The 26031-nt window shown below is 37.2% G+C and overlaps 1 protein-coding gene across 1 annotated transcript in view; it reads left to right on the top strand.

The window, feature by feature from the left end:
- LOC123865941 (mucin-17-like) overlaps nt 1–26031 on the top strand; it is a 126585-nt gene that overhangs the window by 84593 nt on the left and 15961 nt on the right. Inside the window, exons 4-5 of the mRNA XM_045907162.1 lie at nt 24395–25441; nt 25700–25822. Coding sequence (XP_045763118.1) covers nt 24395–25441; nt 25700–25822 — 1170 coding nt within the window. The remainder of the gene's footprint in view (nt 1–24394; nt 25442–25699; nt 25823–26031) is intronic.

Genomic DNA, 26031 nt, shown 5'->3' on the forward strand with positions numbered 1-26031 from the left:
GAAACCCTCAATCATCAGCTCTCTCCATAATTTTGGCTTACTAAGTTTTTGTTTTCTATACGACACCATCAGTGAAAAAAAATTTTTTCATACAAAATTTTACAGGAGTTTTCTAGTTGAAAATCTCGAAAATCTCCCCAAAAGTGGCAACACCGGTTGCATATCTTCATACTGCCAGCCGAGATACACAATCGATTCATACTGTAGTAGGTAGTTTAATAAAATATAATATTATGTAGGTAGGCTTGTGAGTCATGAATAAAGTCAGTCGTCATCAAATAGTGGTTTGATTTGGACCCATGTACTATTACATGGTGTCAGGTGTAAGTTTAAACATAGGAAATGTAGCTAAAAGTGATATAAAAGTGTTGTTTAACTTAATTAATACTCGGAACAAGTTAAAAATACGTAATGGCTAACGATAGTCGAGGTGACGGCATTAGTGCGGCTATTCAACAACCCGCGCCATTACAGCAAGATGGCAACCTGGCTACGAATTGGAGGGAATGGAAAAATGCATTTGATTATTTCTTGATTGCAACAGGCAAGGAGACAGCAAGTAGTAAGGAAAAATATGGGTTATTTATGCATTGTTTGGGCCAATATGGCCGAGAAATTCTCGAAGAACTCGATGTACTGCCGGAACAAGAAAAAGATTATAAAACGTTATGTGATAAATACAGTGAGTATTGCGATCCAAAGAAAAATGTTAACTACGAAAGACATATTTTTTTTGAAACTTACCAGAACGAACATAATTTTGACAAATATTTGGGAATATTAAAAAAATTAAGTAAAAATTGTGAATTTGGATCTTTGAAAAGCAGTCTCATTTTAACGCAATTAATACGTGGTTTAAAAGATTCGCAAATGAAAGAAAAATTACTAGCGAAATCGTCGATCACATTAGAGGAGGCCAGTACGTGGTGTCGAGCGGCGGAGCGAGCGAGCAAGCAGGCGGCGGCGTGCGCGGCGCGCGCTCCCGCCGCCACCGACCCCGCCGGCGCGCTCGAGCAGCTGCAGCGCGGCGCGGCGCGGCCCCGCGGCGCTGCCGCCGGCCAGCCGGGGCCCGCGGGCGGCGCGAGTGCTGGTTGGCGCGGCCGGCAGCGGGGCGCGGCGGTGTCTTCATATCGGGTTTTCAATGATAGTGTTTGTGAAAAGTGTAACTTGCGTCACAGTAGGCATATAAGGTGTCCTGGATTTTCAGGAAAGTGTTTCAGATGTAATGGAGTAGGCCACAGGGCCCGATTTTGTACTGTGAAGTTTACGCGCGAAGTCGTCGAGGAGCCCAAATTGGAGGAGGAACGATGGGTAGATGAGTACAGCGAGAACGGTGAGCTACTTATGTCAAATATTTCTATTGAAGCTTCGAATGAAATGTGCGATTCATGGTGTGAGACTATAGATGTGGATGGAGTTTGTATACAATTTAAATTAGATAGTGGCGCGGAAGCATCTGTCATGTCTTTAAGTTCATATGAAAAAGCCGGTTTCGAAAAAAGGAAATTAATTAAATGCCATACCGTTTTAAGAGAAATTAGCAAATCTAAGTTGCCTGTAATTGGATATTTTAATGGATTTCTAAAATTCAAAGAACAAGTATGCTATGAGAAAATTTATGTTTTAAATAATAACTGTAATAACTTATTAGGTTTGAAGGCATGTATAGCTCTAAAATTAATTGCGCGATTGAATCAAGTGTCTCTTGACCTCAAAAGGTATGAGTCGATATTTGAAGGAATAGGTTGTTTACCTACTGTTTGTAAAATAGTTGTCGATAAAACAATATTGCCCGTTGTCAGTCCCACGCGAAAAATACCAATGAAAATGCGGTCTCGTCTAAAAGAGGAATTAGGCCATGATGACGTTACCGTAGAGAGTGATCATAAGCCACTAGAGGTCATATTTAAAAAATCACTAAATGAGGCACCGGCTCGCTTACAAAGAATGCTGTTGAAATTGCAACATTATTGTATCAAAATTCAGTATAAACCTGGTAAAATGCTATTTATAGCTGATACACTATCCCGCGCGGCGACGGAGCAGGGGACCGATGAGGATGTGTGTAAAGAAGTTATGATACATTTAAATACTCTGTACGACAATGTAGAAGCCACGCCGGAGATGTTAAACAAGATTAGAGAAGAAACTCGAAAGGATGGGATATTAACGGCGGTCGGAGTGTACTACAAAAATGGTTGGCCGGACAATAAGAGGGATACGGATATTACGGTGCGACAGTACTGGATGGTTCGTAGCGAGCTTCATCTGGTAAAGGGAATTCTTTTCAGGAATAATCGAGTTGTTATCCCGACTTCGCTTCGAAAAGATATGCTCAAGCGTATTCACGAAGGCCACATGGGGGTGGAGAAATGTCAGCGTCGTGCGCGTGACGTGATGTGGTGGCCCGGCATGAGCACGGACATCCAGCACACGGTGCAGGCCTGCGACACGTGCCAGCGCCACCGCGACAACAACCCGCGCGAGCCGCTGCAGCCGCACCCCGTGCCCCATCTGCCGTGGGAAGTGCTAGCGGCGGACATATTCGAGTTGAGAGATAAATATTATTTACTCGTAGTGGATTACTATTCTAAGTTTGTCGAAGTTCTGTTGCTGCCCAATATTATGAGTTCGAGTGTTATTAATGTTTTCAAAGATATTTTTAGTAGATTTGGAATTCCGTCAATTTTGAAGACCGATAATGCTGGCCAATTTTGCTCGGAACAATTTAAATCTTTTAGCAACACTTGGGGTTTCACGCACGTTACGAGTTCACCGTTATATCCCCGGTCCAACGGTCTCGCCGAACGGAACGTTCGAACTATAAAGGATCTTATGTGTAAGTCATATGAAAGTGGAGAAGACTGGAAACTTGCACTACTTAATTTTCGTAATACACCACTTTCTGGAGAAAAGTGGTCACCGGCACAGTTATTAATGAGTCGTCGCTTAAATACTCGTTTACCTTCTGGCACTTCTCAGCTAAAACCCAAAGTAGTGAGCCCGCAAGAGATGCGCGACAATCGCTCACAAAGGATAGCGCAATATAAGACATATTACGACAGAGGAACCAGAAATTTAATCCCACTATCGGAAGATGAACCGGTTCGAATGAGACAAAATAATGTATGGGTTAAGTCTCGTATTATACGTCCGGCTCGAGGAAACCGATCTTACTGGGTACAAACTGAAAATGGCGCCGTTTACAGGCGTAACCGACAACATATAATGAAAGTACCAAGCAAAGGCGAGGTTACCAATCACACAAACATGTCTTCTAGTGTCGATTGGGAACATTTAAATTCCGAGTCAACGGGCGGTGCAGATACAGCGCCGCAAACGGCACGCTCCCCGCAACCGGCGCACGCGCCTAAGGTGACAACTAGCGGTCGAGTAGTGCGTCCGCCGGTTCGATTTGACAAGGAATTTAATTATCAATAATTATTTACAAACTCAATTTAATAATTTATTAGTCAATTTTATATCATAACTATTCTTTTAATGTATTTTATTTCAATTCTGAATAATATAATAATTATGTTATTTACTTGTTCTGGCTTGCTTAGTCTAAGAATTAAGCTAAGTTTAGATAAAAATATGACTTATAGGTATTTTAAATATATCTCAATAAGTGCTATTTAATGTAGTTGTTATAATTAGCATGCTACAATTATGAGTATAAAATGCATTGAGAAATAAAATTTGAGGGGGGATGATAATGTATGAATAATTTATGAGTAATGAATTAGAATTATAATATGAAGACGCATGTATACGTTTAGAACATAAAATGTATTTCAAACTTATTCTATAAGGAGGGAGATGTAGTAGGTAGTTTAATAAAATATAATATTATGTAGGTAGGCTTGTGAGTCATGAATAAAGTCAGTCGTCATCAAATAGTGGTTTGATTTGGACCCATGTACTATTACACATACATACTGACTTTCCAAAATGTTGCCAACTGCCTCAAAAACGTGATCAAAATTTCGAAAAATTAAAAAAAATACAAAATGGCCGCCAACTCGTTTTGCAGAAATAAATTACATCGTTGTACAACTTTTCCAATAACTACAGGATATACCGCTCCCGATGACGTTTCAATCTCTCCTCTCGCTCACACCCACGCGAAACGATCGCCCCTAAAAAAAGACCACGTCGAAAATCATTTTTTCTTTGATAAATTCCAGTGTTGCCAGTCTCCGGCGACAAAAATACCCAAATATCATTTGTATGATCAAAACACATAATCGGTCATACTCGAATTTTGCGAAAAGTCCGTATTTCGATTTTTTTCAATTTCCTGAAAATCTTGAAATTTCCCCAAAAAATGGGGTAATTTCTTTCCTCCAATCTATACCTCAAGCCTATACGTACAATCGCTTCATAGAAGCCGAATCGCTCCGATGTTGCCAACTTTGAGATATTTAACTTTTAAAATTGCGTTTTTTCGTACCTCTAACATAATGGCCGCCACGACAGCCGCCATCTTGAATTTTTAAAAACCACTCGCATTCCGTCAAAATTCAGGATAATCATAGACGAAACCAGAAAAAAATAATTATTATCGATTTCCCGTTTCGGATCTGTGGCGCCGCGGTTCGGGGTCGAAAAATCAAAATTTTGAAAACGCTACGGTTCGGCCGCCATCTTGTTTTTTCAATTTTTTCGACATTTCCCATTAATCGTTTACCATTTTCTTCAAATATTACAAAATTCAACGAAATCGGTTGGAAAACAACGGAGCTGCATAAATCACTTCGGCCGCCATCTTGTTTTTCCGAAATGTCATAATTTTTCCCCAGTCGAATCCCCCACCCGAACACATTTTCCCTACATCATTATATCATTTTCCTTCTCTTTCTAGGAGAACAATTATGTCAATGAGTCAGTGAGTGAGTGAGTGGTAATCGAGCTATATATAGTATAAAGTGGTAATCGAGCTATATATAGTATAATAATAATAGGTAGGCTATCGTTATAAGCTTATTGTATCGTTATCGTATTATGAGCTTGTAAGTTAACATAAGTAAAAAACTAGGTTATTTTACACAATAGAGCTGAACGAAAGCTCAGTCACTCAACCAATAACCAGCCTCAGAGCATATTGCCGTCTAAACTTCATGACCAATGACAATCTTGGAAATTTTAAGAATATAACTCTCTGTATCGTGGGCGTATCGTCGTAGAGGGTGTACACTTTTAAAAAAAAATTATATCGATACTAGTTAGCCCTTGAACGCGATCCCACCTGCAGGGCTATTATGTATCTTTGAAAGTTTTCGTTAGACATTGAGTCCAGTTAGAAATCCATGAAATTTAGGTCACGTGTTTTTCTATTCCGTATCGAATGCGTGGCTAACTAATTACGAGTATCTAACACTTGGCAGTTGGCCAACATTAACATAGTAGCGTATTTTATCGACTTTATATGGCCAAATTAAATATCTCTGCCTGACAGGTAGCGTAGTAGAAATGTAAGACTTTTTGAATTGTACGACTTCGACTAGTTTTTAATTATTATCTATGGACATTTGACATTGACATTACATCAGTTTGAACTTTGACTTGAATTTAAACGGTTTTGTGTTTTGCATAGATTAGTGTTTTGTAGTACCTAACTTTGAATTATGACTATAGAATGATAGAATTACAGTATTCTTGAGTGCTTTTATTGTGTACCTACCTAATTATTCCTTCAGCACACAATTTGAACGAAATCATGAAGCATATTTTGTCTATTTAGATGTCTCCAAGAAGAAAAGTCTCTGTGCGCCAATTCGAACTCTTGGTCGAGTTTGCAGAGACCCATCGCGATATTGCGATGGGTCATTTCATTGGATCAAACATGGTTGGGACATCGTATTGAAGATAGATATCCCCATTGGGCGCTGATATGTACCCGTGGCATAAAAATGCAGAGCTGCTAGGATCTGCAATAAATATAAAATCCAATTTTTGTGTTAAATTAATCTCAATATTTTCTTCCTCAATATAAATATCAGAATTTTATTTTTATTTGTTATTTTATTTTGTACCAGAAAGTTGTAACAATTAAGAGACAAAGGAAGTAAAAGTGGACAGGGAAGCACTCTATAAGAGATCTCTACCAGTGACCCTTGGCAGTGCGAGAGGTTGTAAAGGGAGTAGAATAGGTACAAAGATAGAAAATAGGTACTTTAGTACCTACATGAGACTTATCTTTAGTTCAATGCGAACAGCTGTCCTTCGTCGAGCGGCTTGGAGGTGAGGCCCGAGTTCCTCTAACACCTGCTGGTAGCCAGCCTTGCTCAAACGAAAGTTCGCAATGAACTCTGTTTCTGGCAGCTCCATTGGGTTATACATATCGCGCAGCCTGCGCCTGTGGACCCGTAGCGCCTTTTGTTGGCGCTGCTCTTCAGCAAGCCCCATCAATACGGCACGAGCCATATTTTTTTTAAATTATTATCTACAACATTAACATAACCACAAAATATAGTACCTACTTGCTTACAAAATAACAATAATTTAACTCCGACGAACCAACCTTACTTTATACTAGCTGATGCCCGCAGCTTCGCCCGCGTGGATTGGTCAGATCCCCTGCAGCATCAGGATTGAGGAGTTGGACTCCAAATTTTTTATGAAACAATGTCGCAAAGTTCCTCTATCGATTAAAAAAGAAATGACGCAAATCGGTTCAGAAATCTCGGAGATTTCGGTGTACATAGGTAGAAAAACACAACTCCCTTTTTGAAAGTCGGTTAAAAAAGTAGCCTATGTTACTCCCTGGTCAATTCTCTACTTGTCTGTGAAAATCCCGTCAAAATCGGTTCAGCCGTTCCCAAGATTAGCCTTTTCAAACAGACAGACAGACAGACAGACAGACAAAAATTTTAAAAACGTGTGATTCGGTTATAGTATCGTTCAAATAACCATATGACCTTAATATGCGGTAGTTATTTCGAAATTACAGACAGACACTCCAATTTTATTTATTAGTATAGATATAGATTACTTAGGTACCTTTTTACAACTAATAGGTAAGTACCTAGGTACTAGGTATCAATTTTTTATTATAATATATTTTTCTGAAAAACCGAGCGGAATTCAGCCGATTTGTAATTAATAAAAATCCTTCGAAATTAAAACATCTCTACATTCGTTGAGATTGCTAAAAAATTATTACCTCTATAAAACGGACGGATTATAGTGGCGAGTCGCAAAACACTGGTCCCGACTAGTTGTTAAAACGATCGTAGCCACCTAACAAAGTTTCTAACTACAAACTGTCATTTTTGCTTAGTGAATAGAGTTTTAAAAACTATCGATACGAAAACATACGTGAAAAAGCATTTCCGGTTTCTATTCCATCCCATTAATGGCTATGATCGAGAGTCATTGTCTATGACGTCATCTTGGTTAAAAACTGACGTTAGCGAATAGAAAATTTGAGTTTGACATTTAAGAGGATCATTGTCAACGATCCCCCGTCGATTTCCTACGTATGATATTATTGTTCTCATCTCTATCTGCCCTGGTTCGTGTATTCTCGGTTCCTAGATCGGTGCATTTGTGATAACCAATTCTAATTGCTGTGATTGGCTGAATTTACCATGTTCTTGCTGCGACAGTGAGTTTGAGCCACTAGCGGAACAATGTTAGCCGGTCAGAAATGATTGCAATTAGTCAACCTGTATGACGTCCGTGTTCTGTTTTTGATTACAAAAAAGAAAAAATTGTTGTTGCAATCATCAATTTTAGCAAATAGTGAAAGAGAGTCGACCAATCAGAGGTCACAACTACCGTCACACTTTCTGTGAAACTATGGCAGTAGGCTTACCGAGTAATGAAAACAATTTTTCATTCTGTAATGTCATGTGGCAAGTAGGGTTGCCACCTGCCTCTTTTTGATTTACAGGCTACCACCATCAAAAATACGGGGTTTAGATTTGAAGAAATTTAAAAATTTGAAGTATTTGAAGAAATAGGCGGTGGTTCTCTCTGAAATGCATGGAAAGCCTATTTAGATATTTCAGTTTATTTGTTAGTTTTGTATTTTTTCTCTGTATGTTGCCGTGTCTTGATTGGTGAACTGTGTTTGCAATGTGATTTTAAATAAAAGATTTATTTATTTAAATAGCTTTTAAAAACTCTAGTTTTGTAAAGCAAAATGTTATACATTTCATGCATACAATCTTTGCATTTTAACTTAAATTTACATTTAACTTGTAATTCCACCTTCACAGTATCAATACTATGGCCGTAGCCAGGAATCGATTTCGGGAGAGGTTTTATCAGGGCCGGAACTGAATCCTGTCATGAGGAAAATAACATTCGCTCAACTTTATGGGCTAATTACCTGGTTAGTGGAATTTCGCCTTTCAATTTGACAGTGAGATAAAATACAACAATAAAAAAGCGCGAGCGCAGTGAGCGTAAGTGTTTTTGGTTCAATTACAGAAAGAATTAAAGTGAAAGGGAAACGAGTTTAGCCATAGCAAGATTTTATTTTTAAAGCTCCCTATCCATACTAATATTACAAATACGACAGTATATCTATTTGCCTATCTATTTGTTACCCTTTCACGGCCCATCTTCTTTACCAAAATTTTGGTACTTACTATTCAGAGGTAACTTGCATCCCAGACATAAACTTTTTAGCCCGGAAAATCCCCCACGGAATTTTTAAAACTCTAAATTCATGCAAACGAAATTGCGGGGCTTACACCAAGTAATACAAATTCAAAGCGCGAGTGAAGTGAGCGCGAAATGTTTGATATATTTCCAAAAAAAAATTGGTAAGCAAATGAAGAAATGAAATGAAGAAATAGTGTAAGTATTATTTTAGGCTTAGGTTTTTGACGGCTTCCCAGGCGCAGTCGCCATTTCTAAATTTCTGGTCTGGTGGGAGGCTTCGGTCATGGCTAGTTATATGGTTAGTATGGCCCTAACGGCCAAGAAATTAGACTGCATCATCACTTACCACTAGAAAAGATTAAAGTCACGGGCTAACTTGTATAAAAAAAGGCTAACATCCTCAAACCAAGCCCCGCCGCCTTGGCTACGACCATGATCAATATCGAGTGGGTTTCGGCTACGCATTGCCGCAAAAGGAAAATATTCTTTCTACTGGACATAACGTCAGTGTTCGGTTTCGCCAGCCAAGTGCGAGTCAGACTCACGCACCGAGGGTTCCGATTCGGGTATTTTTTTCGACATTTTACACGAGAAATCAAAAACTGTTATGCATTAAAAAAAATATGCATAAAAATAAATAAAAATCTGTTTTAGAATGAACAGGTAAAGCCCTTTCATATGATAACCCACTTGATATATGTAGTTATCTTACTTTGAAAATTGAAAATACTAATATTTGTTCATGAACACATGACAGACGGATAGAAGGACAGATGGACAGACGGACAGACGGAAAGACAGACAGACTGATAGACAACGAAGTGATCCTATAAGAGTTCTTTTTGCTTTTGAGTTACGGAACCCTAAAAATATTTAGTTTTATTTGCCCCGTATTTTATTTTCATAATTACCGGTTTCTCTATCCTGACATACGGGGTAACCAGTAAAATACGGGGCCTCTGGCAACCCTATTCGGAAAACACTGTCACATTCAAGTTAATGTCAAATATTTTGTTTTCAATTACAGAAAGCTGCATCAATCATTATTACAATATTTTCTTTGTTGTGATTGGCTGAATTTTTGAGTTTCAGCCAATAAACAGACTGTTTGCCAATTAAACGTCATAACAATATAAATGCCAGAAAGTTTAACCAAATAAAACAAACTTAATGAGAACCTAGTGAGAATGCAAACGGCACACAATTTATAATACATATTATGTTAGTCGTATATAATAGATATTATAGTAGTCGTTCACTTTGGTAATAGTCAGATTGTCATCAGTAAAATTGATATTGGTCGATGTATCGTAAATTATTGTTTCGGTGACAAATATTTTTATTATCTATTTATCTTTGAACAGAATGGAATAGAATGAAATGGAATGGAATACAATGATAAATTTTTATTCCTGTAAACTTTTAGGTAAACTTCAAAGTGTTTTTGGATGGTCAGAAAAATTTACCACTGGTTCGGAATGCCGTTCCTACGTTTTCTAGGGTTTCGTACCTCAAAATGAAAAACGGAACTCTTATAGGATCACTTTGTTGTCTATCTCTCTGTCTGTCGTGTGTGTCAAGAAAACCTCTAGGGTACTTCCCGTTGACTCAAAACCATGAAATTTGGCAGGTAACCTAACTGCGTAATTTTGGGTAGTTTTTTTAATCGATAAAGAAAGTTTGCGACATTGTTCAATAAAAAATTTGGATTCCAACTCCTCAATCCTGATGTTGCAGGGGACCTGACTACTAAAGCTAATGGGATTTAAAAAGTGTCGATTATTAATTGATATTGAAGGTATCTATACCAAGTAAACACTTTGTCGTTGACCTCAACCCTGATGCTGTAAGAAATTGCATTCCTAAATCCTGGTGATCCCTCGGGATTTGAAAAGGATAATCCGTTTAAATATTCTTACGTGATACAGAAACAAGTTGCATCCCGGGGACGGGCTATTACGGAGAGGCAACTTTTGTTCTGGGAAATGAAAGGATCGGGATTTTTAAAAACCTAAATCCACGCGAGCGAAGCTGCGGGCATTAGCTAGTTGTAAATATATTTAGAAGCTACTATAAGATAATAGATAAGGTACTTATTTCCTTATATTTTTATTGTATGGCAGCGCGCGGTTTTAAATTATAAATTGCACGTCCTGTCCTTTTCTGTAATACATTTTTTTCTCAATATCTACCGCTTTATCTCATAGCAAGAGTCCGTAAGACATAATACAGTGAAAATAGGCAAAATATACAATTTTTGCAGTTTCCACGTCAGTACCTGTCGAATTTTTCTAACAGTGTAAGCAGCAGAGCTGAGTTTACCATCAAGTGTTGATATGTGGGTGTTCCATAGAAGCTTTGCATCTAACATTATACCGAGAAACACGGGGTTCTCCTTTATTTTCAACATATGATTATTTATCAATGAATTTATGTCATTTAAGGTCCTGGTATTGGGCAGTGTGAATTCAACACACTTAGATTTCTTTGCATTTGGAAGTAAATTGTTAGCAATAAATCAGAGAGTGACCTGTGATATGGCATTACATTGTCAAAAATTATAATATTAAAGCTGTGCGTATTGCGTGAGGAATAGGTTGCAAGAGAGTTGCAACTTGCAGGGTTTGATGCATGCGCTATTGCCAGCAAACATGAGACATATTTTTATCTACAGGCAACGTCTGAGTAGGTAACGCATACGTCTAACGCAAGTTGAAATGTATTTAGTTAGACCTATCGACAAGTTTGGAGTCGGGTGCAGTCTAAATGTGGCCCGTGTGTTTAGACTGTCCGTTTCTGTCAGTTTCACGTGTCGTCCCCCGCACTTCACCACCCCGCTTGCACAAATCGAGACAGCACGAAATTTTCAAGATTTCTGGGTGTAATTTCTGGTTTTCGTAGTTCCCACATAATTATAACAATATAAAATATATAACGATAATTTTTTTACTACATAATATTCATTAAATTTTCTAGGTCTGTGGTTTTTCCAAATTTCATTAAATTGCTTCGTTGTCTAGAAAAACGAGCACAAAGTTGGGCCTTTTTTTAAAGAAAAATACAAATCTTTGAGCCCCTGTAATTTTAAAACTACATATTTTTAGAAAAATCTAAAACACCACAGACACAGATATTAGTTTCTAGACTATGTCTGCAAAATTTCATGGACTTTGGTTGCTTAATATTCAAATGAAATGGGAACTACGATTGTATGGAGTAAGTGACGGAGAGAGCTCTGTTAATTATTAGAAATTTTCACGAAATTAGTGTGCCACTGAGATACAGCATAACCCTGCTGGTGGTAAGTGATGATGCAGTCTAAGATGGAAGCGGGATAACTTGGTCCGTACGGCATTTTAATTAGATAAGGTTGGAACGACAACTACTTATTGTGTGCCACTGGATTCTCACCATTGAATAGTTAAATAACCTATTCAAATTTTGGATTCTCCATGACCTTGTAACTTGAACCAAACGCCGCACATTTACACGAGGAAAGCCAACGGGTTTGCTACGAAAGTGATATTAAACCGGTACACTTTCGCTGCCACTAAGAATCCCTATAAAACTTTAAATCTGCCTTATGATATGTTAATTTGTGTTTTAATTCCCACTAATGGGTATCATAGTGAAATTTAAGAGCCCATAAAGTTTCCAATTTCACTCCAATTTATTAATGTTACTATGATAATTTAGTAACAGATGGCATAAAAGAAGAAGAATTCAATCATCGATGTATATGGATGGGCCCTTCGAAGATAAAAAACGCGCTCAAAAAGTCAAGAGAATTTGCAAAAGTCTCTTGACTTTGTCAATGACGATGACGTAAGATTCAAGCGTATTTTTGCGGACGGAATTGTATGGGAAAGGCTAATCCATATACATCGATGAATTCAATGAACTGAATAATCAGACTAATCAATCAATCAATCAATCAATTTATAGAGTTAACAATTGAACTAGGATTTACACTCATTAATTTACTAGTTGATTGACCATATTCGTCAGATGAAAATTCTGAAAATCTTTTCTAAGTGGGGGTCTACTTCACAATCGCAAATCTCTACCTACAGGTGGTTTGAGCTGTACATTTAAAAAAAATCTCTTTTTTTATAAAACTAGCATTTTATTTATATCGCAACATTAGGTATATTGGATATTAAATAATAGGTATTCAAGCTAAGGCCCCAAGCGAAAAAACGCCAGAACAAGCATTGCCATGTGTGGCACAATTTGAAAATATCTAGAACTAGCTGATACCCGCGACTTCGTTCGCGTGGATGTAGGTTTTTAAAATTCCCGTGGGAACTCTTTGATTTTCCGGGATAAAAAGTAGCCTATGTGCTAATCCAGGCTTTAATCTATCTCCATTCTAAATCTCAGCCCAATCCGTCCAGTAGTTTTTGCGTGAAGGAGTAACAAACATACACACCCACACAAACACATACAAACTTTCTCCTTTATAATATTAGTATGATAGGTAAATAATCTCTTCCTTCACGCTTTATCTTTCAATAGCTTAAGTATAGTATCTACTAGGCAATATGAGTCTACGATCAAAGCTGGTTTCAAACATTATGCCTACAAGCTGAATTGGATTAAAACTAGTTCAGACATTTTGAAATACTGAATCATTTCGCAAGGGCACACTTTCAAATAAAACAACCATGTCAAAATCGGCGCATGCGTGCACGTTTGTTTGCTATAAACACACACACATCCCTATTTTTATATAAATACCCATACTTCAAGCACATGCTTAAAGACTCAAGTGTTTCTATAGAACGTTAAGCAAATCATTCCAGCCATAAAGTACTTACCTACTATTACGAGTATAATATATTCTGAGCTATAAATAATACCATTTATACTTACTCTTTGAGATATTTGTTTCAACAAAGTAATAGACCACCGTATCACGCAATATAAATCAACGTCAATAGCTTGGGTAGGTTCACTTCAATTTGAAATGTGCGTCACTACCCATACAATAAATGCGAAAGTGCGTTTGTCCTTCAATCACGTCTCAATGGAACCACGGATCGACGTGATTTTTCGCATGGATATAGTTAAAGACCTGGCAAGTGACATTTACTAACTTTTATCCCAGAATATAAAAGAGTTTCCACAAGATTTTTTTTTAACAGGGCTCTCTCCGTCACTCGTTTCATACAAGCGTAGTTCCAATTTCATTTGAATATTAAGCAACCAAAGTCCAAGAAATTTTGCAGACATATTCTAGAAACTAATATCTGTGTCTGTGGTGTTTTAGATTTTTCTAAAAATATGTAGTTTTAAAATTACAGGGGCTCAAAGATTTGTATAAAAAAATTTACGACCGCGTAACTTTGAAACCGAATATTTTAACAGAAATCTGGAAAACCACAGACACAGATATTAGTTTCTAGAATATGTCTGCAAAATTTCATGGACTTTGGTTGCTTAATATTCAAATGAAATTGGAACTACGATTGTATGAAACGAGTGACGGAGAGAGCTCTCTTAAACCTAAATCCGTGCGAACGTAGTCACGGGTATCAACTAGTAGGTAATATATTAAGCGCCATGTACTAAAGCTTTTTAACCATTGCGCAAAAAATTGCGTGTGACATAAATAATACATAATGTAGGTTAAATTATTCAGTCAGGTATTTACGGATATAGCTTGGCATTCTTTATCCTTTATTTTTACACCGGATGAAGCAATAAATTATTGGGAATCAAAGATATTTACCGAAAAATAGAGCGGCTATTGGCAACATTTTTGGCCTCACGCTTTACTAAAGCTATGTGAAGTTGACGTAAAAAAAGTATATTTTCACAGGAACTTGAGTTTCACGATAGGACAGTATAATAAACACATTAAAACCCACGCGATTGGCATAATTACTTACTTGCATCTGTAATCTGTACGAGTTGACAAAATTGACACAAAGAACTTGTACTTACCAATACAAAGAAATTGGACCCATATAAAAAGCGACAGAAACTGCAAAGAAAGAGAAACGCGTTCACACTGTACATGCTTGATTTGTAATATAATAGAATTTTTAATGTAGATCAAAATTTAGAGTGCGATAGCAATTCGAACGAAAGCGAACTTTTGTACGTGCTCCACAATATGAACGCTTCTTCATATGTAAGTATTGTAATTCTTACATAAGTCGCATTGGACACGTTGCTGTTGCGCATAAAGAGAAAAGTGACCGATTACTTTTGGCTTATACAGAGATTTAGTACCATTGTCCTATCTGTTACTTATGCTAAGTTTCTATGCACTCAGTTCTTTCAGTAAATATTCACACAGAAAATTGCATAAACCCGTTTCAGAAACCTTTTAGTTGCATCTAACTAGGTGTAACTAATTAATTTTATCTTAGAATTTTAAGCATCTTTGTCCAGTTATGCTTTGGAATAAAGTGTTACATCAATGTTTTGGGTAATATAATAACTATTTAAGGCTTGGTTATTATATTTTAGCAGACATGATGCTTTTAGCATCAGCAATCGGCGATTTTGTGGCTTTTTGGAAGCTTGATGCCGTAATTGCCGCTCCACATATTTTATCGTCCAGTAGAAGCGCTCAAGTCGATTTTAAGTAATATTTCAATAAAGGTATCGAACGTAGAAAGTCATCAAAGCGCGATTCAGCATCGAAATAATCGCTAAAACGCGCGATTCCAATACACCGATCGAACGCAGAGAGTTATCAAATGCGACGCACCATGCAATCGCAAAATTGCCGATCGCAGATGATAAAAGCTTTGTGCTGCTATGGATCTAATAGATTATAGAGAAGACAGTGGTGTGAGAAATTCCAACAAAAAATTATAGAATGGATGGAATATTCACATGAATCTAGATTAAAAAAACCTAGATCCATGCGGATAAAGTCGCGAGGAAAAGCTAATGTAAGTTTAACGAACATTTATATCAAGGCAAGTGCGCTTTACTTCAAGCTTCATCATCATTTACTATCGAGTGTATAATTTAGACTCTTCAAAAGGTAATAAATTACAGATTCATTGTGAGTTGGCTCAGTTTGCTCGACGTAGTAATTCATATTTATATAATTATGTTATGCAAGGATAACCTGCGGACATTGGATGATTGGTAACATTAGAAGTCTTGATTGATTTCTCAACACTTCTGGCGTGTGCTTAAAATGTTCTAATGCAGTCACGAAGTAGAGCGGAGATCTTATCTTTATAGATACATATATCTGGAATTGAATACCTATTACATATTAATATTTCTAGCTTTCATCACTTCTCTGGTGCGATGACGGTGCTCTTTTGCGCTCTATTTATGGAAATAATCTATTCCGTCCAGATCCGTTATGCCCTGATTGAAAGGAAAACAAGTGTAAATTAAAAATTTATAACACCCCCGACAAGTCAAGGTTACAGTAACTAGAAAAGAGCTGATAACTTTCAAACGACTGAACCGATTTTCTTGGATTATAGCTAAGGACACTCTCAATCAAGCCACCTTTCAAAAAACTAACTTAAAATCGGTTCATTAGTTTAGGAGCTACGATGCCACAGACAGATACACAGATACACACGTCAAACTTATAACACCCCTGTTTTTGGGTCGGAGGTTAATTAGTAAATCAAAAAACAAACACACTTTCGCTACGATATGGGAAACGATTGTTATGAATTAAAATTGTATTGTGCGTTAATTTTATTCAAAACCTAATTAATAATTCCTAGAATAAGTTTGAATGCTTAGCGTAGAAGTTTAGATTAGGTTCAATTGTCGTGTAGTAACAGAATTCGGCGTAGGCGTTTTACACTTAATATTGTTTAACCTTGATCCTATTAAACACAGACTACTGTACCTACTGAACAGGTTTCGTATATTTGCATTAATTTTTTAAATCATATTTCGTTGCAAGTGTTATTTTTTCGTTTTCGTCTTTTTTTAATGACCCTAAGTAACTACTTAGGCTCTTTCTGATTTAGCGGTATAGGTATGTTTATCCTTGCCATAGAAGTAGGTATTAGATATCATGAGTTTGATTCCTGCTTGGATCAGTTTCATCATCATCGTCAATCTATCACCGGCTCAGTACTGAGCACGGGTATCCGCTCAGAATAAGGTTTTGGCCAAAGGGCAAAGTCTACAACACGGGTCAAGTGCGGATTGGCAGACTTCACACACTTTTGAGAACATTTTAGAAGACTCTCAGGCATGCAGGTTTCCTCACGATGTTTTTCTTCACCGTCAAAGCCAATGATATGAAAAATCTACAATCTATCTAAAGAAAAGAATGTAGGTAAATCAAATTCAACAAAGATTCAAAAGAAAAACACTCAGTAGGTACATAAATTGCACAAAATTTAGTCTGATCTTAAAACATAGACACATGCACTCAGGATACGCATACATGCACACACACACACACAGTAAAAGTTTATTAGATTAATAAATTTTCATTTCATTTCATTTCATATCTAGGTATATAAAGAAAATACAATTTTTTTCCGAATCCGCTTCTCAGAATATTTTATCAGCGCAGCAACCAGAGCAGTTACATAAACCACTGTCACGCTATCGATTCCAGTCTCCTTGCCATTTCAAGTTATAGACTTACGGCCGTATTCACAAACGTTACTATGAGGTCTCACAGTAAGCTCGAACGCATAGTGTAGGTTCCACCAATCAGATCATTGTAAATTGACGTGATACAGTCATCTGATTGGTGGAACAGACACTGTATGTGCGTTCGAGCGCACTATGAGACCTCATAGTAACGTTTGTGAAAACGGGTGTTAAAGCGGGAAATAACAAGAGTAAATAATGTATTACTATCTGACTAATATCAAAGTCTTTCCAAATGAATTTCGGCCGACGACTGCTTGACGATTTTTATATTATTTTCCGTAAAGAAAGCCCTTCAGCTAGGTGGTTCGCTAACTCAGTGTCTAACACTGTACGATAGTCACCGAGGTTGGTTGGTTCTACGTTGCTGCTTCACAAGGTGATATCAAAATATTTTTTCGTAGAAAACCTTCAATGAATTCAAAAATGAGCTCGATGGCTATCATTCAGTGTTAGACACTGGGTTAGCGAAGGCTGGTCTTAATGTTGACTTCCTAAAAAGTGGAATTCTTATAATGTTAATTTGCAAAATATAGAATCATAAAACAAAAACACAGCAATATCAATGAAGCAATTTTCGCGCATCGCTCGCACCACACTGCAACCAGTAATATTAACAATCTTACTCAATTCGGTCCATTGCTCGAACATGTAAATATATGAATTTAAAATTTCGTCACATACGAACACGCACAGAACTCATTGGCTACTCACAACCACACACTTGTTGATGGCTTCAGTGAGCTATACTAAATATCATAAATATGAAAGTTTATCTATTTTTTTTAATACATATAACGAGCAGGCGGGTCACCTAATGTTAAGTGATTACCGCCACCCATGAACATTTGCACTACCAGAGAAACCGCCAATGCGTTGCCGGTCTTTCAGTAATTTTTTGGTGCGCCCCTTGAATAACCCCATGTTGGAGCACCGCATAAGAGAATTGATTCCACAGTTTGCATGTGTATGGAATAAGGATCTGGCACAACGGGTGGTCGAAATGCACCGGGCATCCAGGTGGTGAGGGTGAAATCGCTTGTGGTGCTATTTGTCTGTCTGTTATCGTTTCACGGGCCCATCCGCTTAACTTAGTCTGATGTTTGGTATCAAACATCAGCCTAACTCCTGGCTGCAAGGTAGCTGGCAACCAGGAGATCCTAAAGGTTACTTTTTATATAGGAAACCCAAAGAGTTCCCATGGGATTGTTAAACCACGCAGACGAAATCTCGGGCATCATCATTTTGATTTTGGTACAATCATCATTTTGATTTGGTGGTTTGACTTTACTCGTAGCTGGCATCACGGACAGACAAAGGCTACTTGGTATCTCGAAAAATCAAACAGTTCCCACGAGATTTTCTAAAACCTAAATCTACCCGAACGCATGAATAAAACGAATTCTTTTACGAGTATGCTGTTGCAATTAATCATTGGCTTTACAAATTGATATATCTAATAACGAGTGATTTGTGTTGGGTGCAAGTATAATAATTCTTCCTAATTAGCAGTAAATGCATTTGCTTTATCGACTATTATCTCAATCATTAACCGTGTATTATTATTTAGATCTAGATATATTTTATTGTTAGAAAGATGAGTAATAACATAATTGAGTTAGGTTTACTGGATAGGACCCTAATTTTACGATAACTAGAAACAAAACGGTATCAATTTAATAAAATAGGCACTGTTAAGAGATAATATTATTGTTTAGTTGTCAAGAACAAAGGTTAATAACAGCTGCGTTTGTCGCCGGGTGAAAGGCGAGCAAGGACGTGTGAGTAGGGTGACCATCCTATACTATTTTGTTATCTTTTATGCATATCCATACTAATATTGCAATACGATGCAAGTGGCTCAAATTCCATCTTAGTGACCAAAGTCAATCTCACCCTGCACCCTGCCGACAAACTGAGACTGGGAGAATCAAACGACACTTTGACTCTCCCAGTCCCATTTATAGGGCGCCGTGTTTAATATCACGTCCGTTTCGTGGTAAGATTCTATCCTGAATCCGCCTGACTAGCGACCAGTCCGGTCCACTCCAGTCGTAACCAGCCGCAAAGCACTCCATGTGTTTGAAAAATATAATTTCTTAGACTTCTGTGTATCTGTCTGTGGCACCGTAGCTCCTAAACTAATGAACCGATTCTAATTGCCTTATTAGTCTCCGCTAATAGGAAAATTTTGAAAGCTAATAAAAAACTTGTGGGTGACAAATTTTTAGCATCAAACGGTCATTTGCGGCCAACTAAAGACTTCCTAAACTTTTTCCCACTATCTCTAGCTCTTTAAGAATAGAGTCCCAGTTTCGACGAGATAAATGATATGCACCCTACATTACACATAAAGGCCTGTGGTCAAGTAGACAAGGCAACCTGTGTAGCTGATTTACCCGCAGCTTTATGTCCCCAATATTACCACTTATGCTATATTGAGTATGTACTGTGCTTCTAGTAGGTAGGTATTTGATACATTTAGTATAGGTAAGTATACCGTTTCACTTATCCAGCTGTTAGGATAGGGGCTCGAGTTGTGAGGCGGCGGACATCTGCTGGCGGAGTAACGAGGTGTGTACGGTCCCTTAAGTGCTCCGTCATCAGGTGGGACTTTCATGAGGTTTTCAGTCGGTACGAGTCCGACATAACCGCTGTGCTCCCCCGTGGCCAGTGGTATCCATGACGGATTTTCCTCACGAAAAAAAGGTGGTTGACGTAAAATCAAGGAATTGTACGCCACTGTCACCCTCGGCACAATTTATGACAGGGGAGCTTGTAAGAAAATGTCGAGCTTCGGTATTTTGAATATTCGGTACTCGGGTCAGCCGTCTCAGTCAAGCGGTATTCCTACCACCTATAATATATTTTTAGCTTTTATATATTCTACCCTTTGTAGGCTACAGTAAGTGGCAAAGACATGCCGATCGGTAGTATGGGGCTTGCAATATATACCTACTTATTTTGATTAATGTCCTAATTTTTTCGCTGAAATGGCACCCGGATTATTTTATGCACTAAATCACTTACTAAATAATAATAACTTAAATAATACTTTGAAAAAGATTACTTAAATTATATTATTTGGTTAGTGTATAACTAATGACGGTTACAGTAGCGGACTGAAAGGTTGACTGTTTCCAAAAGGTTGGCGTTTCAAACCCCACCCGTTGCACTTTAGTCGTACCTACTCCTAGCACAAGCTTGCTTAGTTGGAGGGGAGAGGGGAATATTAGTCATGATTAACTTGGCTAGTGTGGTTAAAAAAATTTATTTGTTTGTATAAATTCAATGCCTGATTGACTAAGCTGACACTCTTGCAATTAGACTTAAAAATGTAGCGCCCTATTACCCGACTATGATTCCAAAAAATCTATTTATGACTAGAACACTAAACCCAGCCTTTAAATCAGATTTCATGCGGGCAAACCGAAGGTTGCAATTTTGTATAGTTTCTCATACCAAAAATAATAAAGCTTGTCTTACGAGTTATGTCACAGTCGGTTTACCAGTGGTTTACCATGTTGAGCAAGAATTTAAAAATACCCAAATTCAGTAAAGGTTTGCGGTCAAAATCGGAGGCGGTTGCCCGAGGCATTACCTGATTTTGTTGTAATTTGTACGAATTGTAAGTTATTGTTGAAACATTGCCAACATAAATGCTATTTAAAAATATTCCATTGAGAACATTCACGAATTTTGCGTGTTGTTTAATCCATAAATGGCTTGGAATACTTATTGTAAGGCTGACAATACAATGTTTTAAACTTTGCCTCGTACCTATCTAAGTACAGTCTGTCGTCATACGTCGCTCGCCGTAGACCGTGATTTGTTTGTTGGTTTGTCCTTCAATCACACCACAACGGAGCAGCAGATCGACTCGATTTTTTTGGTGGGATATTGGTGCCTAGACCACTTTTTATCTCAGAATGGCAAAATTCCCACGGGATGTAAAAAAAACTACATTTAATAATAAGTTATAGTAAATTTTAATTGATGGTAAGCGTATAGTAATCTAATAGTTTTAATTGCTTAGTATGTGACGCCTTTCGCTTGAACAATAATTGTTGTTATGAAATAATATTTTAATTAAATGTCATAATTATTATTATCCTGATAAGGTAGTTATACCCTCGTATATATCCGTATTGTACCTTTTCTCATGAACCAGGACTGTGAAAATTCGGTTTTTCTAAACTAATGGTCGAAATTAATAAATTAATCAACCATATCTGTACCTAATCTATCGTTAAGTTACTTAGCAATATTATTATTTGTCAAAAATTGTATGGTATTTTTTGAAATCGGTCCCAATCTGGGCCTAATTACATTACTTTGTAATGTGTAGATATCAACAATACATATAGGCATTGAAATTTCACGGTCATTTAATTAGTCAATATGTAACAATATTCACGACTTACTATGTCGTGACATAACATTAGGAATAAATAATTGCTCCAATTAATTGTTGAGACAGGTAATAAACTGTGGAACAGTAATTGGTATAGGTAGGTATATGCGTATTGCAAATTATAAACTTTGTCCACGTGTGATAGAGTGGTTTGTCTCAATATTTTTCTGGATATTTATTGCCACAAAGCAGCTCACATCGGTTTAGACGGCATCGTACCGGCAGCACGGCTTATTTGATGTTGTACTCGTATACTGTGATTTTATAATTAATCCCTTATGATACGACGATGCCAATCATCGTCGTCAACCAATAAACATCTTCAGGTGGACTTAGGTCTCTTATAAGGCCTTCCACACGCCACGGTATTGAGCCGCCTGTATTCAGCGGCTCCCTGCGACTATGATTAATCAATGTAACAATATAATAGCACACACGAGTGCCCATTGTACGTTAGGTAATCTAGACCAGCATTTCGTAATCAGTCATAGGTTTTGACCTTTGATTTCGAGAGGGATAATGTCTGCACATTCACTTATTGTCCTTAAAGAAAACGGAACTAGAAAAAATTGTGCTATAATTTATTAAGAATAGAATAGAAAGATTTATTTATTCAAATAAACTTTTACAAGTGTTTTTGGATCGTGAAAAGTAATTTATCACTGGTTCGGAATCGTGTGCTGATCTATCAACGCACAGCTTAAACTACTGGAAGGATTGGGCTGGGCGTGCAGATAGCTATTAATATTATGTAGACATCCTCTACGAAAGGATTTTTGAAAATTCAACTCCTAAGGGGGTGAAATAGGGGTTAGAAATTTGTGTAGTCCACGCCCACAAGATCGCGGGCATAGTTACATTATGTACTTACTTAGGTACCTCATGATGCAAACAATAAACACCTTCTTTACAATGCAATGTAATGTAACATACAAGTTTCAACTAATGTCACCAATCACCATGGATTAGGACATTACATGCGTGTTAACTAACACAACTATCAAATTTCGAATTACGTAGTGTATTTGTTACTATTAGTTAGAGCTATGAAACCAGCGTGAAAGCCTATTGATTGTGCGTGAAAAACAGAAGTAAATGTGAAAAATTAGGGTTCGGTAAGCACAAGAAAAACTATAAAAATATAACTCAGACCTGGGCGCGTTTGGAACCTTATCACCATATTACCTCTAACAAATTCAACAATTGACAATCGAAAAGTGTAACAATGTTTACCAATCTGGGAAACTACGGCCAACGCCTTTACCTACATTATGAGAGGCGACCCGAGCTCAGTAGTTAGCCAGCCAGCGATAAGTTGATGATGATCATGATGTAATACAAATCTGTTTACAGTTTTAGTGTCTAACTTAACTGAAAGAATAAAATATAATTTATAATTTATATGGATTATTCCGGCTATACTCACGCGCACGTGGTTACTCGACGTAAGCCCGGTTCACGTGTTTGGTAGTTTCTCACTTGACTGGAGTCCTCCAGCTCCGTCGCGATCTGAGTCCCTTGAAAAAGGACTCGGGAAAGGTTCAAAACTAGTCGAGCTAACGTCGACTAACCACATCAGTATAGCCGGAATCGTCACCTATTAATGATGGAAATCACTCACGATAGTTTAAGCGCTAAAATAAATAAATTCGTACTTTTCGTGGCCCCAAGTAAACAACACTGTTGAAACTGTATTGATTCGCTACAATGATTTCTTTACAAGCCTTCATGTGTGAAATTGGTACACACGAATCGAAATCTAACCTGTTTTGTGTACGCCAGATAAGCAATAGTGGCCTAAAGATTAACTTGAATGATTTATTTACGGCATCAATTATTAATAAATTTATCTGTAATAGTATGGCAACCCCCTGCCAGGCTTAAAGTTTGATAAATTGTTTAAGTGTGTCTGGCAGGGGTTTACCACGATACTAAGTGTCTGGCAATGCATGACGTGATTTCTAATACTATTTCGAAGAAAATATAAAAAAAATTACACTTTATACTTTGACTGTAAGCTGTAAGTAGTTGTTATCTGCCAAAGCCACGATGATCGAAACTTCATAGTCATTCCTACCTGTGTTGGGGATGTTTTTATAAAATAACAAAGGTCTGGCTTTTAACCATATTTTAACCGTATTTCTTTCAAATTCTTGAAAAGAAGCAAACACAGATGTCATTTTACACATATTGTCCATCCTTGATCGATTTTATAGCATACATTATACAGGACTACAAACCACAGCGCTCACCATTCGCCAGAAAAGTTTTCAGTATGAAAAAATCTAATTGATGTTAATCTTTAACATTACGCTACGTAAATTTCAGTTCATTTACCTATATTAAAACATTCCTTAGTAACTACACTTGTTTTCCGAGCATTGTTTAAAGTTAACCATAGTCCATAATGCACTTGCATTGTGTTCTTCTTGCATTTCGAGATTTAGTTATAGATTTCGCAACTAAGCATTGTTGTTTTACTGACAGCCATTGTTTTAAATAATAACTCATCTACTACTTTCTACTTGAAATATAGTTATTTCGTGCTCAGGCATAATTACAGGCACAGCGCATTATAAGTGACATCTATTGTATTTTAAATTTTTTATTATCTTTTCGTTTTGACTAAAGTATCACATAAGCCAACTATTTGAAATCCAGAATTACTTGCTCAGATATGTTAGCTGTACTCGTAATAATAAGTTTAGCTTAAATTTGAGAAATAAAAGTACGTATTTCTTTCATTTTCAGGAAGAAGGCGGATCACGCATCAACAGACGAGTTCCGAATTCCAGCAGAAGTCCTACAAGTACAAATAAATCAGAAGATGTACAACCTACACCCAGGCCGAGAGCCTCAAGAAGAGGAGAACGGTATGAAGATGTCACTCCACGTGATATTTCCCGAACAAGACATAGAAGTAAGTCACCTGAAACCTCTTCTACAGTTGCACCAGATCTAACTAGCAATCAATCTTTTAAAAGCGAGCGTTTTGACTCAAGAAGAACAAACACTCGAACACGCAATAGACCAGCTGTGAACGAGGAAAATTTTGATACCACAATAAAAAGGGAAAAGCAAATAACTAGAACACGGCAAATTACAAGGCAAGCACCTTCTTCAACGACGTCAACGACGCAAGCTCCTATTGTTGAAACTTCACCTTTCAGTGTTAAACCCCAAACGAAAGTGACGGATTCAACCACTAATAAAATATTATCCACAAACATTCCAACACAATCGAGTGCACCCAGTAGAGAGTTTAGAAGAAGAAGTTCTACGGCACAGATAATTGAGCTGATAACTCCTATGCCATCACGAACGCGAGGACGTATTAACACGCGCACTAACATTAGAACACTCGATTTGGATGTTTCAGGCACTGCAAATGCACTAACAACTGTTCCAAAAGAGCAAACTACTGCAAGAACCAACGATTTAAGAAATTCTAGGAAATTAAGATACAGAACGCGACCAACGGAAATAGATACGAACTTAACGGGTGAAGGAATCATATCTAATGAATTAAAATCTAGTCAATCTAGGGAAAACGTTACTAGTCAACCCGAATTAAAGACGTCTTCTTCATCAACGTCGACAACAGAAAGAAGTATCAGACAAAACAGAGAAAACGCGACTGAAAAGACTAGTACTACTAAGGCTCCGAAAGTTATTAAACGCCCAGTTTATCGAGCCAAGGCGAAATCATCTGCAAAATCAAAAGTGTCGGATGAAATAGGTGAGGATGATAACTATCCTCCAAGTTTTAAAGCATTGATTCAAGCTAAGAATGCATCGGTGAGTAGATTCATCTGAATCATCAATGGTCAGTTCAGTAATTAATATAGGTATTAGGTATCTCATAATAATATACTCATATCACTGTATAACATGTTCGAGTTAATAAAGGATGCACTGAAAACAGAACTTCTGTTTGTTTAATATAACTAACATTGTTCCATACTAACATCGATTGAATCATATCTTTTCGAATATTCATTGGAAATATAATTTGTTTACATGATTGGCATTCAAAAATGATCATAAAAATTTCAGACACAAGCGAGCTCTCCACCCAGCGAGAGTTTGTCAGTGAAAGCATCACAAAAAGTATTTAACACTCACCCTACTTCTCCACAATTAATTATCACAGCTCCTGACACAGAAAAGCATTCTCGGGTAATATAAAACAGGTCTATTATTTTCTATAAGTTCAGTAAAATTACATGATCCGATATTTCACACATTTCATATATCAATTTAATTAAACTTACTCGATTTTTAACATTATAATAAAAGAGTCACCCGCTACATCATCATCTTCATAAAAGTATGTCATCGTCATTACTAAATAGGTACTTAATTTTGTTCAACTCGTGTTATTTAAT

This window comes from Maniola jurtina, chromosome 6, assembly GCF_905333055.1.
Source record: "Maniola jurtina chromosome 6, ilManJurt1.1, whole genome shotgun sequence".
Classification (NCBI taxonomy): Eukaryota; Metazoa; Arthropoda; class Insecta; order Lepidoptera; family Nymphalidae; genus Maniola; species Maniola jurtina.